General features: G+C 44.7%; 1 protein-coding gene across 2 annotated transcripts in view; it reads left to right on the forward strand.

Annotated features, from left to right (window-relative positions):
- The window catches only part of fmn1 (formin 1), a 38789-nt gene that overhangs the window by 19199 nt on the left and 1235 nt on the right, over positions 1–18355 (forward strand). For both annotated transcript variants that reach the window (XM_067383948.1, XM_067383949.1), the window contains 2 exons: positions 4676–4796; positions 10363–10455. In XM_067383948.1, the coding sequence (XP_067240049.1) occupies positions 4676–4796; positions 10363–10455 (214 nt within the window). The remainder of the gene's footprint in view (positions 1–4675; positions 4797–10362; positions 10456–18355) is intronic.

Here is an 18355-nt window from a genome sequence, read left to right on the forward strand (position 1 = left end):
GATTTATGTGCCAGGAGAGCTGGTGTACCTCCCAGTGACCTTGAGCTGAGCGACCACTCATGATCGCTCCCCAGCCCGTGAGGGACGCATCTGTCGTAAGCATTACGCGACGACATGAAGTTCCCAACACGGGTCCTTGGGACAGGAACCAAGGCTTTTTCCACATGACCAGAGCACGAAGGCACCGCCGCGTGACTTTGATCATGCGAAAAGGATTTCCCCTCGGAGAAAACCCCTTGGTCCTGAGCCACCACTGTAAGGGTCTCATGTGCAGAAGGCCAAAAGTAACAACGTTGGACGCAGCTGCCATCAGACCCAACAGTCTCTGAAACTGTTTTACAGTGAGTGACCGGCCTAACTTCACCCCATTCACGGCCCCGAGAATGGAAGTCACACGAGCGGGAGTCAATTGCGCCCGCATCGTGATCGAATCCCAGATTACCCCAAGATAGTTGGCAACCTGACTCGGAACCAGCACACTTTTCTTGGCGTTGAGCCTCAGCCCAAGCTTCTTCATGTGCGACAACACAACATCTCGATGTTGAGCTGCCAGACGTTCTGTTTGAGCTAAAATCAACCAATCGTCGATATAGTTCAGCACGCGGATGCCCTGGAGTCTCAGAGGAGCCAAGGCTGCATCCACGCACTTCGTGAACGTGCGGGGTGATAGTGATAGGCCGAAGGGAAGAACCTTGTATTGGTATGCTTCGCCCCCGAAAGCAAACCTGAGGAACTTCCTGTGAGAAGGATGGATGGAAATGTGAAAATATGCGTCCTTCAGATCTATCGCCACAAACCAGTCCTCGGATCTGATCTGTGGAATAATCTGTTTGAGTGTAAGCATCTTGAACTTCAACTTCTTCACAGATCGATTTAGTATACGAAGATCTATGATCGGACGCAACCCCCCATCCTTCTTTGGAACAATGAAGTAGCGGCTGTAAAAGCCCGACATTTTGCTGGGAGAGGGAACCCGTTCTATAGCCCCTTTTTGCAAAAGCGTCGTAACCTCTTGTTCCATTACCAGAGACTGCTCTGGAGCAACCACCGTGTGAATCACTCCACTGAACCTGGGCGGACGAGAACCGAACTGAATTCTGTAGCCCTGTTCTACCATGAGCAGCACCCATTTCGAAATATTCGGAAGACATTTCCATTCCTCCAAAAATTCTACTAAGGGAACCAGCCTCTCGAGACTGGTCTCTGGTGTTTTTTGAGCACTTGGCTCGTTTATCTGACGCGGCGCACCGGCAGATAAGCGAATCACGTGCTGGCCGAACCTCCTCGGAGGATCGACAGAGACTGCTGCGCCCTGTCGCACACTGGGTGGCAGGGTTGGCAGAACAGTCCCTTGAGGGCGCCGATGGGGAACGATAGAAATTAATCGTCGAACCCCTTCGGAGGGGGCTGCCCTCAGAAACCCTGGCCCATGAGCGTCAGGATTTCTTTTGGGAAGCCTTCCGGGAAATAATGACGGTCCTCAGACCCGCCCTACCCCCGGAAGGCTTCGGCTGTGCAGCACGCTCCGGTCCCCAGGCTTTCCGCGGGGGAGCACGGGCGGCCACACTAGCCTTTTGCTGGGACCTGTGTCCCGAGGAGCCGGCTATCGGCTGAGGCTGCCCCCGCCCAGCAGCCTCAGGGGGATGAGATTTTCGGGGGAGGAACCTATGGAACGCCGCTTTCTGCTTTTTCGCCTCCTCGAACCTGTCGACGACAGTATTAACTGCGTCGCCAAACAGGCCCCCGGAGGAAAGCGGCGCATCCATAAGGATGTGTTTATCCTTCTCCTTAATATCAGCTAGGTTGATCCACAGATGTCTCTCCGTGGCCACCAGGGCTGCCATAGAGCGGCCTACTGACTTGGCCGTCTCCTTGGTGGCACGGAGAGCTAAATCTGTGGCCTTCCTCAACTCCTGAATGGTTTCGACGGTTACCTCCCCACTTTCGTCAATCTCCCCCAGCAGGTCAGCTTGGTATGCCTGCAGTATTGACATAGTGTGCAGACATGCCGCAGCCTGACCCGCTGCCGAATAAGCCTTGCCCACCAGATTCGATGTTTGCTTTAAAGGTCTGGTGGGCAACGTCGGGGATTTCAGGGACGATGCAGACTCGGGCGAGAGATAGCTCGCAAGCGTCTCTTCAACCCGAGGCATCGCCCCATAACCGTGTTGCTTCAGCCCAGTAATATTGCTGTACATTGATGTCTGCGGGCTGAAGACACGGTACTGCACAGGTCTATTCCACGACCTCGACACCTCGGTGTGGAGGTCGGGAAAGAACGGCAGTCCCCGACGCTGGGGTAGTGACCTAGCTGGGAGGAAGCGTTCATCCAACTTGCTTTTAACTTTAGGAACGCTTTCCTCCGCGGGCCAGCTTATATTTAGTCTCTCTACTGCCCGGGTCACTACCTCCATAAGCTCCTCATGGGCTGGAGATGAGGATGACGGTCCCTCATCACCACCCTCGACACCTTCAACATCGACCTCCTCGGAGGAAGATATATTCAGTGCCGGTGCCTCCCTTTGAGGGGAAGAAACCGCCGCGCGTGCTTCCACCACCAAAGGAGAGACACTAGATCTAGCAGGTAAGGGGAGCGATAAGGCAAAGCCCGTCTCTCCCCCCTCTGCTAGATCCATTTGTGAACCCCACGAGTGCAGCCTTCGCTGTGCCTCGGCAGCAGCGGGACCAGACCCGCGGGGAACACTCGCCGCGGCGCCCTCCTCAAAGAGCGCCCGGCGTGAGCGCAGCGTCCTGAGAGTGAGCCGCTCGCAGTGCACACAGACAGCCCCCTCGAGAGCTGCCTGTGCGTGCTCAACTCCCAGGCACTTCACACACATGTCGTGTGTGTCCCCCGCCACGATGAATCGCGGACAGGGAGGCGCACACTTAGTGAAACGCTGGCTTTCCGTCATTATATATATATTGTGTATGTGTCTTATTCACTTTCTGGAAACTCTTGTCCTCAGACGAAGAGATCACTTTTTGGCGAGATGGTAGACAAACAACAGTAAATAAGACAGACAAGATACAAATAGCGCTTACTGAAGACAACAGAAGCTAGCGTTCTTTGTTTCCGGGCATGCTTTATAGGTTCCGGTCCGTGACGTCACCCGCCTCTGACGTCGCGTTCTCTCATTGGTTAGATACAATAGTGCTTCACGAACACAAAAATGCAGAGGATTCCCATCACGTCACCGACGTAGCGTCGATAGTTCCCACGAAAGGGAACTGTATTTCTCATACTGGGTCAAGCTAATGCGCATGCGCAGACCTTCAGAGGCGCGCGTCTGACTTTTTCTATAGAAACCGGTGATTCTAAGGGCCGCTGAAATGACGCGATGACTTTACCAGTTGGCGATTGGCTCTTATTTAGAAGAAGGGACTTATTCCGCCATATTGTGCATTACACTTTCTCCCATTCAAAACAATACGAGTGACACGTCTTGTGTTATTCTGTAGTCTTTGCTTTTACACTGTTACCACGGGTTGTTTTTCATGTCCGCGGATTGAATATTTAGTCTCTGGAATGCCAATTTTACCAGGGGAGCCCTGCCAAAAAAGCGAATTTTACCCCCCGGAACACGATTTTTACTGTGGGAGCCCCCTGAAATGTGATTAGGCTAATTTTGGGCTAGTTTTGATGAGCAATTGACCCTTCGCCGGGAGTTTGATTGAAAATCGATCTAACCAATCATAACGCAGAATCCACCATTTTGTCCGACAAAGCACTGAAAGCACAGAAGTTAGAAGATTAACGTCGTGGACTTGAACTTGAAAAATGGTGTGTACTGACATCTTTCAGAGTTTGTAACAACATTCCTTTTCATGTTCATTCATGTTTATTTGATGCTATTAGTTAAATAGTAGTAAGAGATGATCGGTTCACGAGCCGCTTGAGCTGAGGTGCTACAGCGATCTATCACAACCATGGTCATGACACATTAAAGAGCCACAAAACAGTTTTATTGTTCGAATTTCTTAAAAAAAAATACACAATTTGAAAGCTGGGACTTTGTTTAATATCATAAGTAACAAGCTCTGTCTTGTTTGTCGACGTGTTGTCAGTTTCCTCTTTGCTCCGCAATGTATTTTTCACTCTGTGTGGCGTGACAGCGTCATGGCTTGTCGGACAAAGCATCAATAACTAAGGGGGGCGGGTCTTTGCGAAGGGTAAATTGGGCGGGTTTTGTTGTGAAAACCTGGCAACCCTGTTCTTGCTGTACAACGACATCAACAAGCAGAGAACGTAACAAAATGGAGGACAAATTAATATTGCTGGTCTCCGAACATACATAGCAAGTACTCTACATTGTGTTGACATTTTAAGTCTGAAACAAATTTCTGGCAAAATCAGTTATAAGTTACAGTGCCGCAGATGTTCCGTATCATTGCATTTTTCTCAACGGAAAAAAAAAACGCTGCGCTGCAGAAGCGCTCACAGGCGTTTTCAGCAGCGCGCCTAGCTTTGGTGGACACATGGCCTAAAATATATTAAATTAGAAAACAAAGTTTTAACAAGTTTTTACTGTATTTTTGATCAAATAAATGCAGCCTTCTTTCAAAAACATAAAAAAAAAAAAACAACCACAAATATTTCTAAGAACTTCTAAAAACATAGAAAGTCATTTAAGTGTCATTTAAGTCTTTCTCGATCATGTATGCAATCTCTCTCCAGAATGCTGGGACAGAAAAGAGCATCTTTCCTTTGCCTGAACCTCAAGATGTTTTCCTTTCCTCTCAAGTGAAGTTTGATGACCTTTCAAAGGATCTCAGGAAGATGAACAGAGACTTGACGGGTAAGAATTACCAAAAACACTCTCAAGGTCTTCAGAAAATACTTTAGTGTGGCAATGATTTACTGTAGCATCAAAAGAAGCAAGATTACATGGGTTTGGGTGGATGGATGGCTTCAGTCCTGCAACATGGCTCCAGCTGAATCCTGAGGACTTTACAGCATCTGTTAGCAACAACTCATTATTAAACCACATCAGATCAGGTGGAATATACAGACATGTTTGCCTATGTATATATGTGCATGCCATGCACAGATGCAGAGACGAAGTGGAGTCTGTGTGATTTTGCCATGGCGCCTTTTAGATATGACTTTAATCCTGCCCATCAGATGCTCTGGCATTGTGTGATTCTTTAGCTCCGTCGGAGGGGCCAAAGGCTACAGTGCTTTGGCGCTTATGTAATCTGAGAGAAGAGCAGCTTATCGCTGGCGGGATGGGCTTTATCTGCACAGAGATGCACTGCCATTCTCCTGCTACACTGTATCAGTCCGTGTTCAGTGTGGCCCCGCAGATGTGTGTCAGAGATTCTTTTCTTTACCTCTCAACAAGCCTTTCTTATCGGGCGACGGAGAGACTGCCAAATCTGGCCCATCGCGCTCTCCCTTTTTTGTCCTGCTGTTTGAACTCCCCTCATGACTTAGAGAGAATCATGTCTTTGTTTTTTATGCTGTGTTTGTTCGATTTTTTCGAATTACTTACAGCCCCACTGAGGTTTTGGCTGCTCAAGGTGACCGCATTTGTCTGCGATGTAATTTTGCGGAGCAAGAAAGTGCAGCACTAATCAAATTAGTCACTGTGTGCCTACACAAAAAGGGAATGTCCCTGTGATTTTATTTTCCAGAGACAATTATGACAACATTGTGAAGCACATCTAATGCTTTGAGTCTCCACAGCTGATTCATCCGGCTTGCGTTTGAGACATCTTTTTGATCTCTTTGAGATCATTGTGGCAGTGGTTTGGCTCACCAAGGTGCACAGTTGAGAAAACCTGAATGTAGCTTTGAGCCGCCTTGGTGGACACAGTACATGAGGATCTGATCAATCTAAACTATAATTAATTGATATTTCTTGTAGAATTGCTGTGCAAAAGATTTAAAACTGCTTCTTCATTGCCAGCTGTGTTCACAGTTTACACAAATGCTCAATGAAAACAGTAGTATGTGTAGCCTTATCCGGGGTGAGATGCAGATGGAGCGTATCCAACAGTCCGGGGTTCCCATCAGGGTGTATTATGACTGGGGAAGGAGACTGGCTCCTCTGATCCTCTGATTGGATGTTGAACAAACAGTGCTATGTACGTCCACGTGACTATCTGAAGATGTGATCAGAGGTGCATCAAAACAGATTTTACTAAGAAAAAAGACATTTGGTAACCTCTGACTCTGTCACAGGTGGAGCTTAAGCTCTATTGTGTTTTCTTGTTCATTGCCTACAAACAAAAAGGGTTTAAAGAGATAAAAATTTAAAAACTTTATGATTTTCTTTCTTCTGTGGAATGCAAAAGAAGATATTTAGATATCATCATACAATGAGATTCATGGGATCCAAAGCGGTTTTGGACCTCATTGACATTAATTGAGTTGTAATTCTCTTTCTCTCTCTCTCACTCTCTCTCTCTCTAATATATATATATATATATATATATATATACAGTGGGTACGGAAAGTATTCAGACTCCCTTAAATTTTTCACTCTTTGTTATATTGCAGCCATTTGCTAAAATCATTTAAGTTCATTTTTTTCCTCATTAACGTACACACAGCACCCCATATTGACAGGGGAAAAAAATTGTTGACATTTTTGCAGATTTATTAAAAAAGAAAAACTGAAATATCACATGGTCCTAAGTATTCAGACCCTTTGCTCAGTATTTAGTAGAAGCACCCTTTTGTTAGATTTACAGCCATGAGTCTTTTTGGGAAAGATGCAACAAGTTTTTCACACCTGGATTTGGGGATCCTCTGCCATTTCTCCTTGCAGATCCTCTCCAGTTCTGTCAGGTTGGATGGTAAACGTTGGTGGACGGCCATTTTTAGGTCTCAGTCTCCAGAGATGCTCAATTGGGTTTAAGTCAGGGCTCTGACTGGGCCATTCAAGAACAGTCACGGAGTTGTTGTGAAGCCACTCCCTCATTATTTTAGCTGTGTGCTTAGGGTCATTGTCTTGTTGGAAAGGTAAACCTTTGGCCCAGTCTGAGGTCCTGAGCACTCTGGAAAAGGTTTTTGTCCAGGATATCCCTGTACTTGGCCGCATTCATCTTTCCCTCGATTGCAACCAGTCATCCTGTCCCTGCAGCTGAAAAACACCCCCACAGCATGATGCTGCCACCACCATGCTTCACTGTTGGGACTGTATTGGACAGGTGATGAGCAGTGCCTGGTTTTCTCCACACATACCGCTTAGAATTAAGGCCAAAAAGTTCTATCTTGGTCTCATCAGACCAGAGAATCTTATTTCTCACCATCTTGGAGTCCTTCAGGTGTTTTTTAGCAAACTCCATGCAGGCTTTCATGTGTCTTGCACTGAGGAGAGGCTTCCGTCTGGCCACTCTGCCTTAAAGCCCCGACTGGTGGAGGGCTGCAGTGATGATTGACTTTCTACAACTTTCTCCCATCTCCCGACTGCATCTATGGAGCTCAGCCACAGTGATCTTTGGGTTCTTCTTTACCTCTCTCACCAAGGTTCTTCTCCCCTGATAGCTCAGTTTGGCCGGACGGACAGCTCTAATAAGGGTTCTGGTCATCCCAAACGTCTTCCATTTAAGAATTATGGAGGCCACTGCTCTTAGGAACCTTGAGTGCAGCAGAATTTTTTTTGTAACCTTGACCAGATCTGTGCCTTGCCACAATTCTGTCTCTGAGCTCTTCAGGCAGTTCCTTTGACCTCATGATTCTCATTTGCTCTGACATGCACTGTGAGCTGTAAGGTCTTATATAGACAGGTGTGTGGCTTTCCTAATCAAGTCCAATCAGTATAATCAAACACACTGGACTCAAATGAAGGTGTAGAACCATCTCAAGGACAATCAGAAGAAATGGGCAGCACCTGAGTTAAATAAATGAGTGTCACAGCAAAGGGTCTGAATACTTAGGACCATGTGATATTTAAGTTTTTCTTTTTTAATAAATCGTCAAAAATGTCAACAATTCTGTGGTTTTTTCTGTCAATATGAGGTGCTGTGTGTACATTGAGGAAAAAAATTAACTTAAATGATTTTAGCAAATGGCTGCAATATAACAAAATATAATAAAATTCTGCAATATAACAAAACTATATATATACACCAATAACATCATGCATAACATTATGACCACTGACAGGTGAAGTGAAAAATACTGATTTCTCTTCATCATAGCACCTGTTAGTGGGTGGGATATATTAGGCAGCAAAAGAGTGAGTTGAAGTTATTGCTCAAGAAGTTAATGCTGGTTCTGATAGAAAGGTGTCAGAATACACAGTGCATCGCAGTTTGTTGCGTATGGGGCTGCACAGACCAGTCAGGGTGCCCATGCTGACCCCTGTCCACCACCAAAAGCACCAACAGTGGGCACGTGAGCATCAGAACTGGACCACGGAGCAATGGAAGAAGGTGGCCTGGTCTGATGAATCACGTTTTCTTTTATGTGGATGGCCACATGTGTGTGTGACGCTTACCTGGGGAACACACGGCACCAGGATGCACTATGGGAAGAAGGCAAGCCAGCGGAGGCAGTGTGATGCTTTGGGCAATGTTCTACTGGGAAACCTTGGGTCCTGCCATCCATGTGGATGTTACTTTGACACGTACCACCTACCTTAGCATTGCTGCAGACCATGTACACCTTTTCATGGAAACTGTATTCCCAGCAGGATAATGGGCCCTGCCACAAAGCAAAAATGGTTCAGGAATAGTTTGAGGAGCACAATAACGAGTTTGAGGTCTTGACTTGACCTCCAAATCCCCCAGATCTCAATCCAATCGAGCTTCTGTGGGATGTGCTGAACAAACAAATCCGATCCTTGGAGGCCCCACCACGCAACTTAGAGGACTTAAAGGATGTGCTGCTAACATCTTGGTGCCAGATACCACAGCACACCTTCAGGGGTCTATTGGAGTCAATGCCTCTACAAGGAGAGACTGCCAAAGGTGGTCATAATGTTATATAATGTTATGCCTGTTCGATGTGTGTATGTGTGTGTGTGTGTGTGTGTGTGTGTGTGTGTGTGTGTGTGTGTGTGTGTGTGTGTATATATATATATATATATATATATATATATATATATATATCAATAGTACAATATCCAGCATACATAGAAGTCTGATACTCAGCTTGTTTTTAGACTTTGGAAATTCCCCCATTAACCAAAATCAATTTACTGTAAGCATTGTTTTTACAGATGTAATCGACATAATTCACTGCTCTGATGTCATAATTAGGCACTAACAGCATTTGCTTCATCAGCAGAAAGTGCTTTCATTCCATGTGCAAGCAATCATTGATGTGCTAACGGCTTTGACTGCAGTAGCTGTTGTTATAGATGACTTGATAAAGCCAACTTAAGCTGAAGTTGTGAATGATTGTTGGACTCCTAGTTAAAAAGCAGTTGGTGCTTAAACAGAATGTGGCAAGAGTGGAGTGATGAACATGGCCACATACACTACATTTAAATAAGTAACACTTTTTTATTAGTTTCACTAATAATATATTTTGAAATATATTTTTTTGAAAGAAGTCTCATGCATTTATTTAATCAAAAATACAGTAAAAATAGTAATATTGTGATATATGATTACAATTTAAAATAACTGTTTTCTTTTTTAATATATTTTAAAATGTAATATATTCCTGTGATTGCAAAAGCTGAATATTCAGCAGCCATTACTCTAGTCTTCAGTGTCACATGATCCTTCAGAAATCATTCTAATATACTGATTTCCTGCTTAAGAAACATTTCATCTTATTATCAATATCAGTTTTTTGTAGAAATTGTGATACTTTTTTCAGGATTATTTGGTAAATAGAAAGTTCAAAAGAACAGCATTTATTTGAAAGAGAAATCTTTTGTAACATTATAAATGTCTTTACTGTGACCTTTGATCAATTTAATGCATCCTTGCTGAGTAAAAGTACTGATTTCTTTCAAAAGAAATTTTATTGACCCCAGACTTCTGAATGGTCATATATATTTGCATTTTTCTTATTATTTATTTTGAATTTTGTATTAGTGTCACCAATAATGCCCAAATCACTTATTTTCATCAACAATAATTTCCAAATCACCATTTATGAGGGCTAATAATTGTACACTTGACTATAAATCACGTTAGTAAGAAGGCATCTGCAAAGAACGTAACTTCTAGTAGTAATTCTACTAGCTCCATTGTGGCATTTATTTTGCAAGATCTAGGTTATTGGAATAAAAAGTAAGCGCTCATGGTGGTCTAACAGAAAAGAAGACTGTTTATTTTTGGATAAAATATTGCGTTAAAGTTAGTGTAAACTTTATCTTACAATGACTGGCTTCTGAAAATTGGACCTGGTCGGGGACTTTACTCTAACCCAGTGTTATTCTTTTTTGTCTCGTACAGTTTGTGAAAAGGAAGTTCAAACCGTGTGTACCAACTCTTCTCAAGAGCACATACATCCCTTCAAGGAGAAAATGGACTTTTTCATTGCCAATGGTGAGCTATGCTATGATGTGTGACATTACCTTTTAGAAGAGAATCTGTATTCAAAGTTTTTAAGTCTTCTATTTATGTGCTCTGTCACATCAGCCAATCCCTCTCGTCTACCTTGTTCAGATATAAAGTCTAGTTGGTCTCTGAGATGACCTGCCTCTCTAAAAGATTGATGGAGAGGAGTACAAATGTTTGCTTAGATTGTATACAGGATTGTTTTGTTTTGCAGATCATAGAGGCAGATATATGGAGATATAAACTGGTCGTCATTCACTACAGAACAGTTGGATGAGGCAATGCTAGCTATAGTGAACTAGACAAATAAGATTTATTCTTTTTGTAGTTTATGTATATAGCAGCGAGTTTAAAACACAGCTTTTCCTTTCCTCACATTCTTCCTACTACAATTATTTGATTGTCTCCACAGCACAGATAAGACAGCACACATCCTGCAGTCATGAAGAATATCTGCCGTATGCCCTTTTGGGGACCTGATAACTGTCTGTGACTGCCTACCTGTAAAAGATAGCTGGTCAAGTTCAGAAGACAGACATGGAGATAGGAATCAGAGAGACTTACAGAGAGACTGGCAATGAAGGAGACTTCTTAGTAAAGGAGAAACACAGGTAGAAAGGCTAGGAATTTGGGAGCATAACGTTATGCAGCCAAGCTAACAGGGAATCAAACTTTGGCCTAAGTTCTGGCAAGGGTGTCTTAAAGGATTAGTTCACTTCTGAATGAAAATTTCCTGATAATTTACTCACCCCCGTGTCATCCGAGATGTCCATGTCGTTCTTTCTTCAGTCAAAAAGAAATTTAGGTTTTTGATGAAAACATTCCAGGATTATTCTCCTTATAGTGGACTTCAATGGTCTCCAAACGGTTGAAATTAGTTTCAGTGCAGCTTCAAAGGGCTTCAAATTATACCAGACGAGGAATAAGGGTCTTATCCAGTGAAACGATCAGTCATTTTCTTACAGCTGTATATGGTTTATAAACACAAATGATCGCCTTGCAAGTGCTTCCACCATTCCGCTTTCCGTATTCTTCAAAAAGCTTACGCTGTATGTCCTATGCCTTCCCTATTCTACTTACAGAAAAAAACGGAACTGGCGCTGCATTCGTTCCGTAAGTAAAATAGGGAAGGCGTAGGACATACAGAATAAGCTTTTTGAAGAATACAGAAAGCGGAAGCACGCAAGGCGATCATTTGTGTTTATAAAGCATATACATTTGTATTTTTTAGAAAATGACTGATCGTTTCACTAGATAAGATCCTTATTCCTTGTCTGGTATCATTTAAAGCATCATATATATACGTCGTTCATGTACTGTTTTTTTTTTTTTTTTTTTTTTTACATTTTAGTTGGATGTTCTTCTAACATTTTTTTTAATCTTACTACTTGTTTTAGAACGTTTCAGAGAACATTCCCTAAACGGACAAACACTCTACAGAACCAGAGTGTGTTTAGTCACTATGTTGTTGTTCTTCTAAATCGTTCGTGTTTTTAGAGGTAGCTTGCATCGTCACTATGTTCAATACATACAAAGTACTAGTAGTAGTCGTCTGGTTTATTAGAAGCAGAGACCGTTCTTTGTTAGAAGAAGAAACCTCATTGCTTCACACAGGCTACTCTCTGCTCTCTCAGACGACGACATGTCGACCAGACGGCCACTGTAGCTTCTCCGAAAGGGAGGGGTGCGAGGGGTGTGCGCCGATAGTTGTCGCAACCTCACCGCTAGATGCCACTAAAATTTACACACTGCACCTTTAATATTCGCATAACCAAAAAAAAAAAACATTTTTAAAACTTTCAAAAAACTGGACATTTTGAACATTCATAAATAATGTTCCCTTTCGTGGGAACTATCGACGCTACGTCAGTGACGTGATGGGAATCCTCTGCATTTTTGTGTTCGTGAAGCACTATTGTATCTAACCAATGAGAGAACGCGACGTCAGAGGCGGGTGACGTCACGAACCGGAACCTATAAAGCATGCCCGGAAACAAAGAACGCTAGCTTCTGTTGTCTTCAGTAAGCGCTATTTGTATCTTGTCTGTCTTATTTACTGTTGTCTGTCTACCATCTCGCCAGAAAGTGATCTCTTTGTCTGAGGACAAGAGTTTCTAAACAAGTGAAATAAGACACATAATAGACATATATATATATAAAATGACGGAGAAAAGCCAGCGTTTCACTAAGTGTGCACCTCCTTGCCCGCGATTCATCGTGGAGGGAGATACACATGAGATGTGTGTGAAATGCCTGGGAGTTGAGCACGCACAGGCAGCTCTTGAGGGGGCTGTCTGTGTGCACTGTGAGTGGCTCACTCTCAGGGCGCTGCGCTCACGCCGGGCGCTCTTTGAGGAGGGCGCCGCGGCGAGTGTTCCCCGCGGGTCTGGTCCCGCTGCTGCCGAGGCACAGCGAAGGGAATAAAAGTCTAAGCTCGGATCTCGCGCTTGCCGAGGCAGCGCGTGGATTGGGTTTTCATTAAAGAATATATGGCTCGGATCTCGCGTTGCCGAGGCAGCGCGTAGATTAAGTCTGCAAGAATGAATATACAGCTCGGGTCTTGCGTTTGCCGAGGCTGCGCATGTATCACGTGTCCGTAATTATGCATGTGTGTGTATGTATATGTGTATATATATTTATATATTAAGGGATCTGAGCAGACGGGAGTTTCCCTTTCTCTCTTTCCCTAAAATACCTTCCCAGCTAACACACGACGTAACAGTTACGTAATGTATTCGTACTTTTTGGTAATGTCATGACTTACTAACTGACAACGTAACTACGACGTCGCATGCCAGTAATTGCATTACCTTAAGATTACCATCTCACAACGTCGTCAGTACGTTCTCCTAACGTTATAAGATTACCCAGAACGTTCCAGATACGTCCTCTATTCGTAATATATTGGTAATTCCATGACTTACTAGTAACGTAACTACAACGTTGTATGCCCGTAATAATATTACCATCAAATTACCATATCACAACGTCGTCAGTACGTTCTCCAAACGTTACAAGATTACCAAGGACGTTCCAGATACGTCCTCTATTCGTAATATAATGGTCATTCCATGACTTACTGGCAACGTAGCAGCAACGTCATGTGCTCGTAATTTCATTACCATCATTTACACATTCTTTATATGTTATTATTACCAGAATTTGCAATATAAAACGTGTAATTAAATGTCAGACACAAGACTGAAATGTCCCCTTAAGAAAAAAAAAGGTTTCTTTTCACCAAATCAGAGTATGGATGACTGTTTTTTATATATAGTGACGTGACATACAGCGCGCGCCTCCACAAATGTAGTGCGCGCGTGCCCACAGTATGTTGATAAGAGTGTAAAGTTAATTTTTCTGAGAGAAGAATTTATTTTTCCGAGGTGACAACGAATAAATGGCTTTTATAAAAATGTATAAAGTTAACTTTGGAAAGACGCAAAACCTTTTTAATTGTTAAGATTACTATAGTGCAGGTGGTCCGTTAGAGTTGCCATGGCAACCGGAAAACATTCAAGCTGCTGGAGAGGACAGCGTCGGACGTTTCTCCGTGTTTCTCGTCAGTTTATAGCAATAAAGTTCAACAACTGCGTCAGATTGGTTAAGTAACATTACCCACAGTCTACTTTAAGTACTTTTGTTAATATTTTTACCTTTGTGATTTCCTTGATCGTCTGAAATATATGTTATGCAAAATGTTACGTTAGCATAGCATATGTTTTTAATGATACTGAGAGCAAAACGTCTTGAATGCTTTTATTTTATGTTTCGCTGTAGGCTATATGTTTTTATTTTATAGTTTGAGTGTATTTCATTATTTTTATTTGGAGTTTTATTCATGTTCTGTGTGTTTTTCAAAATAAATGAATTGAATTCATTTCGAGTCTGCATTCATCGTTCACAGCTGTTGGAATAGCCTTTACATTAGTTTGGGCAAATGAGGACATAAATTAGGTTAAACTACTGCATGTCCGCCCATAGAAAAATAAATAAAAATAAGAATTACCAACTGATGACCAACACACAACTATTGATACACAACGTTGCCACGACGTCGCAGTTACTAACTGGCAACGTCACAAAGTTACGTTGTGGCGACGTATAGGCACCTTTCACTTTTCCGGTTGCCACGACGTAACTAGTTACGTCGCCACGACGAAAGTTTGGTCACCAAATTACGTTGCAGTTACGTAACAGTCACGTATTTTGGTTAGCTGGGTTGCGAATTATTACGAGCTATAATTCTTTTTTGTATTCTAAATATATTCAGTCTGTTCAAAAATATATATATTTATATAAGAACTGGCTGCATTTAATTTGAGGATTAAATGAAATATTGAATACATTAAATTCTGAGGAATTTAAAAGAAAGTGTCGCCACCCTTGGTCCCCCGCAGAAAGCTTGGGGACAGGGACAGGCGACACAGCCGAAGTCTTTGTGGGGTAACACAGATCTGCGGACTGTAATTACTTCCAAGAAGGCTTCGAAGAAGTCCTGATGCCAGTGGCGCGGGACATTGGAGGGCAGTCCCCTCCAGAGAGGGTTGGGTATTAAAATACTTGGTACTCATCCCTCTTTGGCGCCCTCAGGGGGCCGTTCTGCTAACCCTGCCACCCAGTGTGTTTCAGGGCGCAGCAGTCTCCACCGATCCTCCGAGGAGGGCCGGTCATCATTTGATTCGGCTGTTCCTTGCCGGTTCGCCGCTTCAGGGTGCCGAGTCAAGTGTTCAAAAAACACCAGAGGCCAGTCTCGAGAGACTGTTTCCCTTTGTAAATAAGGCAGAATGAAAACTTCTCCCAAATATTTCAAAATGGGTGCTGCTCACAATAGAAAAGGGTTACAAATTCGGGTCTCGCCCGCCCCAGTTTAATGGGGTCCTTCCCACAGTGGTGGCCCCGAGCAGTCTCTGGTAATGGAACAGGAGGTTATGACGCTCTTGCAAAAAGGAGCTATAGAAGGGGTTCTCCTCCCAGCAAGCTGTCAGGGTTTCACAACCTATACTTCATTGTTCCAAAGAAGGGACAGATCAGGTCCGAGGAGCTGGTTTGTTGTGATAGACCTGAAAGATGCTAACTTTCATGTATCCATCCATCCTTCTCATAGGAAGTTCCTCAGGTTTGCTTTCGGGGACAAAGCTTACCAATACAGGGTTCTTCCTTTCAGCCTATCATTATCACCCCGCACGTTCATGAAGTGCGTGGATGCAGCGCTGGCTCCATTGAGACTCCAGGGCATCTGCGTGCTGAACTATATCGACGATTGGTTGATATTAGCTCAAACAGAACAGTTGGCAGTTCAACATCGAGATGTTGTTCTGTCGCACATGAGAAAGCTTGGGCTGAGGCTCAATGCCAAAAGAGTGTGCTGGTTCCGAGTCAGATTGCAAACTATTTAGGAGTAATCTGGGATTCTACCACGATGCAGGCGCAGCTGTCTCCTGCTCGTGTGAATTCCATTTTCGGAGCCGTGAATGGGGTGAAGTTAGGCCAGTCACTCACTGTAAAACAGTTTCAGAGACTGTTGGGTCTGATGGCAGCTGCGTCCAACGTTATTACTATTGGCCTTCTGCACATGATACCCTTACAGTGGTGGCTCAGGACCAAGGGGTTTTCCCTGAGGGGAGATCCTTTTCACATGATCAAAGTCACGCGGCGATGCCTTCGTGCTCTGGTCATGTGGAAAAGCCTTGGTTCCTGTCCCAGTGACCCGTGCTGGGAACTCCTCGTCGTCGCGTAATGCTTACGACAGATGCTTCCCTCACGGTCTGGGGGGGCGATCATGAGTGGTCGCTCGGCTCAGGGTCTAAGGGAGGACCATCAGCTCTCCTGGCACATAAATCGGCTGGAGATGATGGCGGTGTCTCTAGAACTGAAACACTTCCTCCCAGACCTGAGGGGCCACCACGTGTTGGTCCGTACGGACAACACGACGGTGGTCTCTCTTGACCAGTCATTCACTGTAAAAGTTTCAGAGACTGTTAGGTCTTATGGCGGCTGCGTCCAACGTGATAACTTTTGGCCTTCTGCACATGAGACTCTTACAGTGGTGGCTCAGGACCAAGGGGTTTTCTCCGAGGGGAAATCCTTTTCGCAAGATCAAAAGTCACGCGGCGATGCCTTCGTGCTCTGGTCATGTGGAAAAAGCCTTGGTTCCTGTCCCAGAACCCATGTTTGGGACTTCTCGTCGTCGCGTAATGCTTACGACGGATGTTTCTCTCATGGGCTGGGGGGCGATCATGAGTGGTCGCTCAGCTCAGGGTCTCTGGGAGGACCATCAGTTCCTGGCACTTAAATCGGCTGGAAATGATGGCGGTATTTCTTGCAGTAAAATACTTCTTCCCAGACCTGAGGGCATTAAAATGTGGGAGCAGACGCCCTGTCGAGGCAGGGGCCGAGGCCCGGGGAATGGAGTCTCCATACTGAGGTGTGGAGCTCACTTTGGAAAACTTTGGTCGAGCTGAAATCGACCTATTTGCTTCAGGGGAATCAACCCAGTGTCCACTGTGGTTCTTCCTATCTCATTCAGCACCACTGGGTCTGGATGCCATGGTACAGACGTGGCCGAGGCTGCGTCTGTATGCATTTCCCCGTTCGCTCTGCTCCCGGGAGTTCTGGAGTAAATACGCCAGGAAGGGGTCAGTCTAATATTGATAGCCCTGTACTGGCCAACCAAAATATGGTTCTCAGACCTAGTGCCACTTCTAGATGGCTCCCTGATGGAGCTTCCTCTCAGGCAGGACCTCCTGTCTCAAGCGGGCAGCATGATAATTCATCCATGCCCAGAGCTATGGAGACTGTGGGCCTGGCCTCTGAGGGGCCAGGCTCATACATGCTGCTCTCCCAACTGAGGTTGTGGAGACCATACTCCACTCCAGAGCTCCCTCCACGAGGAAGTGTATGCGGCCATTTTTGGCCATAGTCCTCTGGGGATTCCTCGGTAGGTCGAGCCCCCCCTTTTTATACGCTTCCTCCGTGGTACTCTGAGGCTGGGGCCTTCAGTACCTACAAGGACGTTGGCCTGGGACTCGGCCGTGGTATTAGAAGGGTTAGCCGAGGCTCCTTCGAACCACTAGAGGAAGTTTCAGAGAAATTCCTCACCTTTAAAGACCATATTTCTACTGGCTATTTCATCTCTTAAAAGAATAGGGAGATCTTCAAGCACTTTCAGCTGCTTCTTTGTGTTTGGAATTTGCACCTGGAATGGTCAAAGCGTTCCTGCACACTAGACCAGGCTATATGCCTAAGGTCCCCACCAAAGTCCCAGGTTCCATCGTACTTTAGGCCTTCCATCTTCCTCCATTTACAACTTCGGATCAGGAGAAACTCAATCTGCTCTGTCCAGTGATGGCTTTAGATGCATATGTCCACAGAGCTGCCCTGTGGGGAAAAACAGATAAATTGTTTGTGTGTTTTATGGGTCTCATTAGAAAGGAGGTCCAGCATCTAAGCAGAGAATGAGCAAGGGGGTGAGTCGAGGCTATCACACTTGCTTATGAGGGGGCCGGACAGCCATCTCCATTAGCTGTCCGTGTTCACCCGACTAGGGGTATGGCGGCCTAAAAGGCCTTAATGTTGTCAGGAGTATCCATTAATGACATATGTGGTTCTGCTGGATGGTCATCCTAGCACACCATCAGATTTTATAATCTTAATGTGAGTAGAACTCCGGGTGCTTGGTTTTACAAGATAGTAGCCAGGCACTCGGAGGCACGGCGTAGTTGGGACAGCGTTCCCATCACGTCACTGACGTAGCGTCGATAGTTCCCACGAGGAACGTCTTGGGTTACGAGTGTAACCCTTGTTCCCTGAGTAAGGGAACGAGACGCTACGTCACGTTGCCGTACCTCCAGCATGCCTGGAGCGCTTACATCAGACATGTCACAGA

Source organism: Chanodichthys erythropterus, chromosome 4 (assembly GCF_024489055.1).
Source record: "Chanodichthys erythropterus isolate Z2021 chromosome 4, ASM2448905v1, whole genome shotgun sequence".
Lineage (NCBI taxonomy): Eukaryota > Metazoa > Chordata > Actinopteri > Cypriniformes > Xenocyprididae > Chanodichthys > Chanodichthys erythropterus.